Consider the following 13010-nt stretch of genomic DNA (forward strand, 5'->3'; position numbering starts at 1 on the left):
AGTTGGATCTTCTCCTTATTACAGAAAATCCAAACAAGCATTAATAATAACACTTGATTTATATACCACCCTTTAGGGCAACTTAATGCCACACTCAGAATGGTTTACAAAGTGTGTTATCATTATCCTCATGACAATCACCCTGTGAGGTGGGTGGGGCTGAGAGAGCTCTGAGAGAGCTGTGACTGACCCACGGTCACCCAGCCGGCTACAAGTGGAGGAGTGGGGAATCAAACCCAGTTCTCCAGATTAGAGTCCTGCCACTCTTAACCACTACACCAAACTGGCATTAACAACAGATGGTTGTCCAGTTTCTGCTTGAAAGAATAACAAGTTCATTGTTGAACCTCTCTTACTGTATAGAAGAATTTCTGAGATCGTTATCCTAAGTACGTTTACTGTGCAGATCCTGTTAAACTCTGTGGGAGTTGTCCGCATACACATTTAGGATTGGGATGTAAAACTTGACCTCTTTGAGGGATGTTTCTTCAACTCATACAGGTGTCTATTATTTCCTTGTGTGTTCCAGCGAGTACTTGCTGACAGCGTGTAGATGAATATTTTTTTAAAAACAGCAAGCAGGGCACGCCCTGGTCGCTTGTGCACATATAATCCTGTACATTCATATTAGAAGATGAGATTTTTGTATGTTGTTTTCCAAGTCCCTCCGAACGTTCCACTGATCCGGCAAGAGGTTCAGGCCAAAGGTATTGCTGCACTTTCAGTTACTATTCCTAGATGACATCAGCTTTTCCAATTTGTTACGTTTGGGGACATTCATAGAGTTGGTTTTGAATTTCACTATTGACCACACTTGGGGTATACAGTAGCATCAACTAATAACCATTTCTGAGGTTTTTGTATCACAACAAATGGTCAGGGGTGACACTGGCAAGACGGAAGTCTGAACAGAGCTGCAGCAGAAGCCCAACTGTGTCCCTTCCCCGTTGTTGAGTGCTTTTCTGCTTTTGAAAATAATTTGCACCTTTCGTTCAGGCCAAACCCTGCAGCTGTGTGGCAGCTCCAAAGGCCCCTTGTCCCTTGATCGACATAATCACGCAGGGATAGATTTATTGGTGGTTACTAGCCATGGTAATGCATTCAGTAGCAGTGAACCTCTGAAAACCTGTACCGAGAGGCAACTTCAGGAGAAGGCCCATTGCTGACCCTCCATAGCAACTAGTTGGCTGCTGTGTGATACAGGATGCTAGATTAGAATGGACTTCTGGTCTGATCCTGCCGGTCTCATGTGAAGTATGGTCAGGAGGGGCTAATCAGCACCTGCTTGTCCACCAAAACTACAATACACAAGCAACACCAGTCCATACAATAAGTGGGGGTGGGCTATTTAAATTACCTTCTCTCCCTCATCTCTTAGAACTCTAGGCATTTGTTTCCTTTCAGTGCAGTTCTTTGTCCAGTTTGACAAATGAATGCAGCTCCCAACAGACTGGACAAGCAGATTCTTGTTCAGCTGCTCTTAGTTAGCTAGCAGGCTCTTCGCTGCTTCTTGCTGCTTGTGTGAACCCCCTCATCTCAAGAGAAAGGCAGTACAGAGATAGGTTCAATAAAATCTCTACTATGATTTTTTAAAGTACAGTTATGTGGATAAATGTGCACCTGTTTGCTCGAAATAGGATATACCAGTTGCATGGTCCTATGCCACGTACGCTTGGAAATGGGAGTCCCGTGTTTAAATGTGCTCCCAGGTAAGCACACACAGGATTGCAGCTAAAAGAGCTTTTAAGCTGGCAGCCCTGCAGGTGTATTGGCAACCTCAGAGCTGAGCAGAAGGTCTGTCCCGGGTTCACCTCGATCGGTGAACCACTGGCCAATTTCTGATTGACTGCCTGGACATTTGGATAATTAATGGGGGATTCACTGATTCTACATATCCTTTTTCAAAACTGTCTTCCTGCCCCAGGTTGCCAACCCTACGCCAGGATTTCGGGTATCTAGGCAATGAGATGTGCAGACGCCGGTTTAATAACGCTACTTACTAACACTATATATTGTGTATTGGCTCTTTAACATTTGAAGACGAGTCTAAATGGATTCAAAATTCAGTTACTATGAATGTTTTCATAGTTTTTCTAGTTTTTTAATGTGAGCAGTTAAGTACCATTGTTATAACACAAAAAATTTCTCTGATTTTTAAAGTATCTTGAGGGTCATAAATACAGAGCAAAGCACATTCCTTTAAACATTTTAATTCATTCAGGGCTCATTTCGAGGGGGAACGCACCGGAAAGCAGTTCCGGCAGTTCCCCAAAGAGGTCACATGTCAGGTGGCCCCGCCCACCTGACTCTCGGCCATTTTAGGCCCGTTTTAGCCTGGATTGGGGCCGAAACAGCCCAGATCGGGCCTCTGACGGGTGGTGGATCACTTTCCCGCTCAGCAGTGGCCCGATTCTGACCATTTTGGGCCCTTTTTTGGCCATTTTCAGCCTCCTTTTGCCATTTTGGGCTCAATTTCTGCCCTGAATGGCCAGGATTGGGTCCAGAACAGCCAGGATAGGTAATGTCAGGGGGTGTGGCATATGCAAATCAATTGTGCTAATGACACACTTCTGGTGATGTCAAGGGGTGTGGCATGCTAATGAGTTCCTCCAGCTCTTTTTCTACAAAATGACCCCGGCATAGTATTAAAAAACATGAACATCCAAGACAAGTTTCCCAACCATGTCCAGTGGCACCTTAAAGGCAGACAACATTTATTCAGTATGAGTTTTTATGAGACTAAGCGCACTTAATTATTTGTGTTCAGTAAAATTTGTTATTTGTACTGCCTTTCTCACCGAGACGCAAAACAGCTTACACAGTGTAAATCAATATGATTGTGATCAATGGCTGGGACCTACCAATAAACAATACAACAGGCCACCCCCACAAAAAGCTGCCTGATACTGGATTAGACCATTGGCCCATCATCCTAAAGCTATTGATTTCATGGGGTTTAGCAGCAAAGATTGCACTGGAAGGCAATGCAGCAGGTGCTTTTAAAGCCAGAATATATATTTTAATGACTCCAGTAGCACCTTTAAGACTAACCAACTTTATTGTAGCATAAGCTTTCGGGAACCACAGCTCTCTTCATCAGATGCGTCTGACCAAGAGAGCCATAGTTCTCGAAAGCTTATGCTACAATAAAGTTGGTTAGTCTTAAAGGTGCTACTGCACTCTTTACTATTTAAAAATACTCGGAATTTTAGACTTATCACTGTGGTATTTTTTTTCCTATATGATCCCCCTGGAAGTTGGCAACTCTATTCCAGACTAAGCCGACTCCCCTGCAGTCTCCGGGCTGCCAACCTCCAGGTGGGGCCTGTAGATCTCTGGGATTAAAACTGATTTCCAGGCCACAGAGACGCCTTGCCCTGGAGGAAATGGCAGCTGGGGGTGGGGTTGCCAGCTCTAGGCTGGGACATTCCTGGAGATTTGTGGGGTGGTGCCTGAGCAAGGTGGGGTTTGGGGAGAGGAGGGACCTCGGCAGGGTCCAATGCCACACAGCCCACCCTCCAAAGCAGCCATTTTCTCCAGGGGAACTGATCTCTGTGGCCTGGGGAACAGCTGTCATTCCGGGAGGTCTCCAGCCACTATCTGGGGCAGGCCTCCGCGGCCAACGCTGCCCTGCGCCGGCTGCGCCTGAGGGGGCGACTGGGCCAGGCCTCCGCGGCGTCCCCCGCCCAGGCAGGCAGGCAGGCTGGCCGGCGCTGCCTCCTCCCCGGCCGGCCTCCGCCCGCCCCTTCTCCGCCCCCTCAGCGCGGGCGTGGCGTGGCGAGGCCGGGCCGGGCCTGAGCGGCGGCGGCGGCGGCGGGCAGCGGCGGCGGGAGCGCGGGGCCAGCGAGCGGCGGCGGCGATGGCGGCGGACGTCTTCATGCGGTTCCCGGGGGCGCGGGCGCTGGCGGTGCCGGCCCTCTCCCGCCGGGCCGCGCCCGAGGAGGACTCTTCGTCGGACGACTCGGCGGCGGAGGAGGCGGCGGGCTGGCCGGCGGCGGGGGCCCGGCGGGCGCGGGGCGGCGTGGAGGAGGGCGGCGGGCCGGGGCCGGGGCCGGGGCGCGGGGCGGGCGCGGGGCGGCCGGCGGCCCGGGCGGCGCAGATCATCCACTCGGGCCACTTCATGGTCTCCTCGCCGCACAGCGAGCACCCGCCCAAGAAGGGCTACGACTTCGACACCGTCAACGAGCAGACCTGCCAGACCTACCGCTTCGGCGCGGCGGCGGCGGGACGGGCCGGCGGGACGGGCGGCGCCCAGGGGGGCGGCGGCGGCGGCGGCCGCCTCAGCATCGACGCCTCCCTCACCAAGCTCTTCGAGTGCATGACGCTGGCCTACAGGTGAGCGGCGGCTGCCAACTCCCGGCGCGGCCTGGAGACCTCCCGGGGCCGCCGCCGGCCTCCGGGCCACAGGGATCCGCCCCCCTGCTTTGGCTGGGTGGCGCCAGGCCCTCCTACGGCCGGTCCCCGGGCTCTAACCCCAAATCTCCAGGAATTTCCCATCCTGGAGTTGGCAGCCCCAGAGGGCGGTGCTCTTGGTGAGCAAGGAGGGGCCTGGCTGTGGGGCAGGGCTGCTGAAGGCTTGGGGAGAGGGCAGGGGTGACAGTTGGCAAGGTCTTTCTTTCTTTCTTTCTTTCTTTCTTTCTTTCTTTCTTTCTTTCTTTCTATTTATATTCCACTCGCCCCACAGGTGGGCTCATAGCGGATCACAACAAGAATACAATCAACAGGGTAGTCTAAAAGTATAAAATCATCCGTAACCATTCCTATCACACGCTTGTGGCAGCCTCTGAAGGGCCCAATCCTAAGGAGGCTTCCTCGCAATTTAGCCTCATGTTATTCCATGGGGCTTACACCCAGGAAAAGCGCCCCTGGGGCTGCACCCTGGAGAGTGGCACGCTGCCCACCCCAGACGTTGGGTGCCCGTCTCTGCCAGCGTTCCTTGTGGAGACGTTGCAAAACAAAACCCTCCAAAGGCAGCCAACTAGGCGAGTGCTGAGGATACAACAACCCAAACCAGGAAGTGGGGCGTTCAGGCAGTGTTGTTTTTACCTCTTCCTTTCAGTGTCTGCTTTTTTCCGTTCTTTGGGCTCATCCCATCTTTGTAGGGATAAATTCAGGAAAAGGTCCAGAGCAGCTCGGGCCCTGTGGCCAGTTGTTGACCAGGGGCGGGGGGGAGTTTGCCTTCTCTGCGGGTGTGTGAGATGAACAGAGAAGACTTATTTCAGGACAGGAGGAGATTTAAAAATGAACGTGCTTGGTCTGTGTTGCAAAGAATCTGTGGTGCTTCCACCTCTGTTTGAGGAGCTGAAAGTGCTCCACATGTGCTAGAGTTTGACCCCTTCAGAGCAACCAATTAGCAAAGCAAAAGTATGACGTGGAATATGTTAATTTTTACGCAAGTTCTTTCAGGCTAGCAGTTTGCTTGGCTCTCTATCCTTTTCCCAGATGCTTAAAAATAGTTACACCTCACTGTTTCTCATGTCTTTGAATAGCAATGAGAAAGTAGACTTGATTTCTTTTGAGAGAGAGCGTGTTAAACTAAATATGTACGTTAGTGTGATTACAAGAGGCACGAAACTAGGACAGCTTACATAGGAAGACTTATTGATCTGCCTAAACTGCTCTCAGAACACATTTCCCATAGTATGCAGGTAGGAGGGGCTTCATGCATGTGTCTTGATACACACTGTGAGTCAGGCTGGTGTCGACGCTTTACATGCTTATTGCACTGGATGTATGCATAGCAGTCAGATTATTATTTATTTATTTACAGTCCACTTGTATCACTGGGATCCCAGGTGGATTACACCGTGCAAAGGAAAATACAATATAGACAACAGCTAGGACATTTCCTGAGCAAAGTACAATAATAAACAACAGGACATTCTGTGAAATAATAATAATAACATTTAAGGAGGAGAGAAGTGACTATACCGAGGGGGTGGAGAGTTAATGGAAAAATTCTAAGCAACTTTATATGATTTTTAAGTATTATATTAAGTAGCAATAGCGTTGATACTATGAGAATTAATGGGATAGAAATTAACTAATCTATATTTTTTGGAAAGATAACCGTATAACATAGAGTGAATATATACATACATACGTAAATTCAAAGATAGGTCTAATTGTTAGACTTATGGTATATGTATAGATAAAGAACAACATATAGAACAGAAGCCTAAGTAAATGACAATAAGTGTGTATAATAAGTATGTGTATAGAAGTATTGGAATTGATGTATAAAGGGGGGCAAATTGTTTGTCCCATATTGAAGAGAATAGAAGGAGTAAGATAAAACACAGGTTATCAAAATGAATATTATTAGTAGTTTTAATGAAGAAGATAGATTAAGAGGATTTTATTTATATGACAATTTATATGACAATTTATATGTGAAAGGAAGTGGAAATAGTGCTTAGAAGAATCTGAAAGTATATTATAATAAACAAATAAAATAAATATGAAGGAGTAGAGGGAAAGTGGATAGGGGGTTGGAAAACTGTTGGAAGTCAATAAAAAGGGGGGGGAAAGGGAGGGGGTTAGAATTAGAAAAAATTAAAGAATGTGATTATAATTGTTATTATATGTTTCTAATCCAATAAAAATTCTTTTAAAAAAATAATAATAATAATAACATTTGATTTATATACTGCCCTTCAGGACAACTTAATGCCCACTCAGAGTGGTTTACAAAGTGTGTTGTTATTATCCTCACAACAATCACCCTCTGAGGTGGGTGGGGCTGAGGGAGCTCCTAGAAGCTGTGACTGACCCAAGGTCACCCAGCTGGCGTCAAGTGGAGGAGTGGGGAATCAAACCCGGCTCTCCAGATTACAGTCCTGCTGCTCTTAACCACTACACTACACTGGGTATGGTAGCAGAAATTTGAAAAACTAACTAATTTACATGGTATGTTTAGTAACATGGAAACTCCCTAGAAGGCACATGTTTAGGTTACACACAAAGTGGGCAGCTGCCCCTGGAGTCAAACTTGTTACAAGGGAGCAACTGTGTGGGAAAGTGTGTATAACATCTGAAGCTCCTTTTTTGTTTAATGCCATTATTCTTCATTTATAACAGGTTTTAGGTGAAAACTCTTGAGAATCCAGCTGTAGGGTATATTTCCAAGTGATAGTCACTCGGACAATTCCACTGAGGGCCTTACTATACATTACATTGTTTTGGGGCCCTGCCTAAGCCCCTTTCCCCCCATGTGCTGTGGTCCCAATCCAAACTGGGGACCCACGTGCCTGAACATCAAGAGTCAGCATGAAAATCCCTGTGTACGTGTTGTTCGGGTGGACTCAGGAACTGTGTAAGGTGTAGCCCTGAGGTCTCGTGGTTTTGCCTTGGGAACATGCTTTGCGCAAGTGTCAGCTAAGCTGATTAGTTGTGATAACGAACAAGATCTGTCAACCTCCCCCGCCCCCCTGCGTGAGCAAAACATTTGTGCTTCTGAATCGCAGTGTTGTGTTAGGCCTTTTGTGTGAGAAGCTTAGTCTGGGACACTAACTAGCAATCTGGAACGCAAAGTGCGTGCGTATGGAGCTGAGTTCTCTTCTCTCCCAAATACACCATGTAGGCTGAGCTGTGAAGCAGGGGCTGGATTTCGTGCCTCGTATCATGCATTTGCTAAGTTTCACTTGCTACAGTAAATAAGATTATAGTTGGCGTTATCTTCTTTTTACAATGTGGAAAAGGATTGTAGGGCTATTCTCTCTTGGCTGTGTAAAGGTCAAAATATAAAACAATGAGGTCAGAGATCAGTTTTAGCTGTGACTACTTCAGATTAGATAATGCCTGCAGATGTATGCTCCCTTTGTCTCAAAACACTGGAGTTTGCGAAAACAAACAGGAGGCTTGTGGCACCTTAACAACAAACACATCTTTATTGTGACAAAGTCTTGTGGACTCATGTCTGCATTGGGAGATGCATAGGCTTTGTCGGGAACTGATCTTGTACATAGATCCAGGGGAGTTAGCCATGTTAGTCTGAAGTCGCAAACTAGTAAAAAGTCCAGTAGCACCTTTAAGACTAACCAACTTTATTGTAGCATAAGCTTTCGAGAACCTCAGCTCGAAAGAGAGAGCTGCGGTTCTCGAAAGTTGATGATGCATCTGACGAAGAGAGCTGTGGTTCTCAAGCTGACAGTGCATCTGACAAAGAGAGCTATGGTTCTTGAAAGCTTATGCTACACAATAAAGTTGGTTAGTCTTAAAGGTGCTACTGGACTCTTTGATCTTGTACAGTGGGTGAAAATGACAAGTTATTTCCAGGAAGGATGCTGTCGACTTTACATTCTTTCAGAACTTACTTTTGCCCTGTTAGAGAGCCGAATAGGGGAAGACTTCTGCTTGAGCGTTAGGAAAAAGGAGGATTTTTAAACTGAATTTTTGCCTTGTTTTCAACAAGGGAACATAAATACTGCTTGTGATTTCAAACAGATCTTTTTGAGAAGTTGCTACTGAACTGAAACCTCTCCTGGGACATCCACCTGTGTAGTAATGACAGCAAAGATTCCTGTGTTGATCCGTCTGCATGTTTTGTTCCCACTGAGTAAGCTCAGAGTCTCTCTCACCTGTTAAGGAGACTTGGCTTAATGTAGATTAATGGCAGGTTGTTATATTTTAGGCAGAGGTGTTAACGCTGGCATTAATCAGCCTAAATCCTCTGAATCTTGTTTGGGCTGTGCAGGGTAACGTGGAAAACAAAACGACCTCATGTCCAAGTGATACACAGAATTACAGTAGTAATAACAGTAGTGTTTCACATAACGTCATTCAGGTAGCTGGTGCTTTAGAGTGACCCAAGGAGTTGGCAGTCTCAGTTTCAGTGATATTTAATTCAGATTGCTGCTGTGATGCTGGTCCTGGGGAATAAGTAGAACGCTTTACTGGCCTGACTTGTTTTCGGTTAGAGGAATATGCCGGCTTTTCAAGTTACTCAGAATTGTTCATGTTCCTTTTATCAACCGGTCTTGCGTGCATATGTGCCGTCAAGTCACAGCTGCATTATGGTGATCCTTCCCCTTCAAGGACTTTTCAGAAGTTGCATAGCAACCCTGGCCTTCCTTGATGGTCTCCCATCCGTATACTGACCCTGCTTAGCTTCTCATATCTGATGACATCAGGCTACCTGAACCATCCAGATCAGGGCATTATCAACCAGTCTTGGTGAAATAAAATTCATTATTTTTGTAACTATGCTGTGGCTAGTGTTTTGGAGGTATGTACTTGCAGGACTTCAGAGACGAGTTAGGGAGGACGGAGTTTCCTCTTAATCCTTTTTCTGTGTCCAGTTTAGGAGCAGTGCGGGCTGTGGTAGGCTGTATTTGCCCAACCCCGTAGCATGGGAATTCTGTGGGGGAGAGAAGTCCTTCTGGCAAGGGCCATGGCTGCTGTGGAGCAGGCCATACTTCTGAGTCCCTTTGGCCAAGGCAGTCAGTAATTTCCTTGACTGATCAGGTTTCTTGTCTTTAGCTGATAATTAATGAACAAAGATGTAACTCCAAAGTAATGGGAGTTGTTCACAAGTAATGAGTTTGTGGAGCGGCTTAAAACAATAGCAGTGCCACTTTCTTAGCAGTGTGAATGTTAGAAAAAGGACATAAAGAGTGAGATCAAGGTGGGTAGTTACGTTAGTCTGTCTGTAGCAGTAGAAAAGAGCAAGAGTCCAGTAGCACCTATGAAACTAACAAAATTTGTGGTAGGGTAGGAGCTTTCATGAGCCACAGCTCACATTTTCAGATCTAAAGAAGTGAACTGTGGCTCACGAAAGCTCATACCCTACCACAGATTTTGTTGGTCTTGTAGGTGCTACTGGACTCAAGCTCTTTTATACTTAAAGAGTGTTAGAAATCCATAGGAGTTGGATCAGTGACCTGTTGGACCTGAACTGTGTTCCCTGTGTGATACAATTGGCAAGAGAGATGAGGTGCCTTTCATCCATAACGTACTGGTAGGCAAAGTCAATCTGTTCCAGTTTCTTAGACTTCTTGTTATGTTTACTATGTTAGTTTAATCCAGCACTCCTCCAAGGAACTCGGTGAAACGTCTGAGAGGTTCCATGGCAGTCTTCCATCTCTTTGTCAGTCAGACCCAGATCTGTGTCTCCCCTTGGTGGAACTATGTACTTAGAAAGTCAGATTAGGATAAAAATCTTTACTTGGCCATTATCATAAAGTAGAGGAGGGGAGAATGATGTATTCTACCCTGAGCACCCTGGACAAAGTGTAGGATAAAATGTACTAAATATAGTAAGATACACTAGGATAAAGTGAAATGAAGACACATCCATCAAGATGTGTGTCTTCTGTAGCAGAAGATACAGCCTGGTAGAGGACGAGCAAGCATTGTACGCGTCAGGAAGATCAATTTCTGTTAAACGCCAGCCATGGTTCTGCACAGTCCTTTTGGTCCCTCTAGCTGAGCATTCCCTTCTCTGATGGGCTGTGGCTCGGTAGGGTGCTGAGCAGAGAGGAGCCTTTTCGACTCTCTGCTGAAGTAGCGATGTCAGGGATTCAGCCACCTGCATGCAAAGTGTGTACTTTGCCATCAAGGCCTCTGCCCTAAGTGCCGTTGACCAACGGGCCAAGCATGCAACCAGTGGGACCTCATTCCTCGGAAATCTTCATTAACACAATTCTTCAGGTACAGTAGATCCTGCTTGAGGCTGGAAGCTGCATTGGGTGATCCATTTGGGCTCAGATCAGTTAATTGATTCTATGATGGAGCAATATCATCGCCTCTACAACCCAGTCCCAGGGCATGATGATAGCTGGTGGGCTGTAGTTGCAGCTCTTGTGCATGTTTACTCAGCAGAAAGTCCACTGAGTTCACTGCACTTGCTCCCTAGTACATGTGCCTAGGATTGCAGCATTAAACGCTTGAGCAGGTCCCCTCCACGTGAATTAAACAGCTCGGTTCATCTAGCATAAGAATTGCAATTTAAACAAGCCCAAACCATGATACCAGCTGCGAAGGAAGTGTTTGCTTATGGTTTGCTGTGACCTCAGTATCATGTGGGAACCCATCCGTTTCCAGGCTGTAAACAGAGCCCGTTTTATGACTTATGCATTTCATAACTTCTAGAGTTTGGGAAAGTTGTTAAAAAGGGAGAAGGGAGTTGTTGTTGTGTTCCTGGCATATAGAGCCATGCAGCTTCCAAAACACACTTGGTGGTGAGCTGTTGGTTGTACTTTGCACACGTTGTTGTGTAGCTTTAGAGGAATTTTAATTCATTCCTTACGTTGGTCCTTGATATTGACTATTTCCCCAGATACTATTTTTTATCATCCCACCCTCCTAGGCATTCATTAAGTGTAATTAAGAGATTATTTGCTGTAACAGCTGCTGCCAGGATTTGCTTTGAGAAGTTCCCTTCAAATGCCTGTGCCCTTGTCCCACAGTAAACCAATCCCCGGAGCACTTTAAACTACGGAAATTTCCTGCAGGAGTTTTATGAGTTCTAGGAAGTCCTTTACTTCCAGGAATTTGTTTCCAGCCACAACTGCAGAGGTCTTGGCAAATGCAGGGGTTTAGGTAACCATAATTTCTGCTCACCCAACTTCCGAAAAGATGATGGCAGAATTCAAAGCGTTATTAAGCCCTCAGCCTGGGTTAGGGCTAGGGTTTGCCGCATCCTTTCCCTCCCCATCAAGAGAGAGGTGTTCGCCGTGGACAATCTCACCATTGTCTGTCCTTGCTGCGGTGCAGCCCAGATGCCGCAACCGTGTGAGCAGCAGAACGATATCCAGGCTGTCTTAACTGGAGCAACAAGTGGCCGTGACAAATCTCCCTTCCTCCCATGGCAGGTCCCAGACTTGTTCTCTGTCCAAAGAGCCTGGCCAGCACCCTGTAGAGCAACCAGAGAAGCAATGAGGGCAATTCTTTCCCATATAGAACAGACTCGGGAGGAGAAAGTGTAGATTTTCCGTCTCCTGGGATCAGTCTGTTTGACAGCGTGCTGGCCTTGGCTTGGCCTTGCCTTCCGTGGCGCAGTCTGTATCGCACAGCTGTTTTGTGTGGCTCAGAAAGTCTGTTTGTACCAAGTGTGAGCTTCTGACAGCGTGTTGGCCTTAGCCTGGCCTTGCTTTCTGCAGCGCAGTCTGTATTGCACAGCTATTTTGTGTAGCTCAGAAAGTCTGTTTGTCCCAAATGTGAGCTTCTGAGTTCACCTTGGAGAATTTTGTGACTATTCTTTCAACTGCTCTAGAGCAAAATGATTTCTTTATCCCTTTTCTTTTTTCACAGGAAAAATGTACTTACCATTAATGCTTTCATTTCAGTTCTGAGATTGCATTCTGCAGAGATAAAAATGCACAGAGCATTTTAGTCTTTCTAGTATCTGCTATTTATGGCGAGAATGATTTTTATGGTGGTTTAAAAAAAGTTTATCAGTTGCGTTGGTTTTTAATTCAGTAGTGGTTCAGTTAAACTTGTGCAAGAATAAAACAATAGTTGGGGTGGGAGCCATTTTTCTGTATGTCTTCTGAGACAGCACTCGCCACTTGTGGCATTTTTAAGAATTAAAAAATAACTAAGAATTTTTAAAAATATTGCATCATTAATTGGGGTATCATTTTTAATCAGAATAATTTTAGATAATTATTTAAATATCTAAATGTTGTGGGCCGACTTATATTAGTTGGCTCTTGCATTTTGCTGGAAGTTAAATGCCTCGTTTGAGATATGTCTTCTGTACACATGATTGCTAATTGTGTAGCTTCTTGGTCTTAACTGAGTACAAGGAGAGTTAGATTGCAGTTTGCTTAGGACAAGATGCAGCAATTGTACTGAGTGATACTTTTGAAATCTTACTTGTTTCTGTTCTCTTCTTGAAAGGGACTGCTTGTGTACATGCAGAGAGGTACCTGCTCTCTGGTTGTTGTGGGTTTTCCGGGCTGTATTGCCGTGGTCTTGGCATTGTAGTTCCTGACGTTTCGCCAGCGGCTGTGGCTGGCATCTTCAGAGGTGTAGCACCAGAGGTGCTACACCTCTGAAGATGCCAG

The 13010-nt window shown here is 46.2% G+C and overlaps 1 protein-coding gene across 1 annotated transcript in view; it reads left to right on the plus strand.

Moving 5' to 3' along the window:
• The first annotated feature begins 3859 nt into the window (after window positions 1-3859).
• MLXIP (MLX interacting protein) overlaps window positions 3860-13010 on the plus strand; it is a 49987-nt gene continuing 40836 nt past the window's right edge. Inside the window, exon 1 of the mRNA XM_054995881.1 lies at window positions 3860-4335. Coding sequence (XP_054851856.1) covers window positions 3860-4335 — 476 coding nt within the window. The remainder of the gene's footprint in view (window positions 4336-13010) is intronic.

This window comes from Eublepharis macularius, chromosome 13, assembly GCF_028583425.1.
Source record: "Eublepharis macularius isolate TG4126 chromosome 13, MPM_Emac_v1.0, whole genome shotgun sequence".
Classification (NCBI taxonomy): domain Eukaryota; kingdom Metazoa; phylum Chordata; class Lepidosauria; order Squamata; family Eublepharidae; genus Eublepharis; species Eublepharis macularius.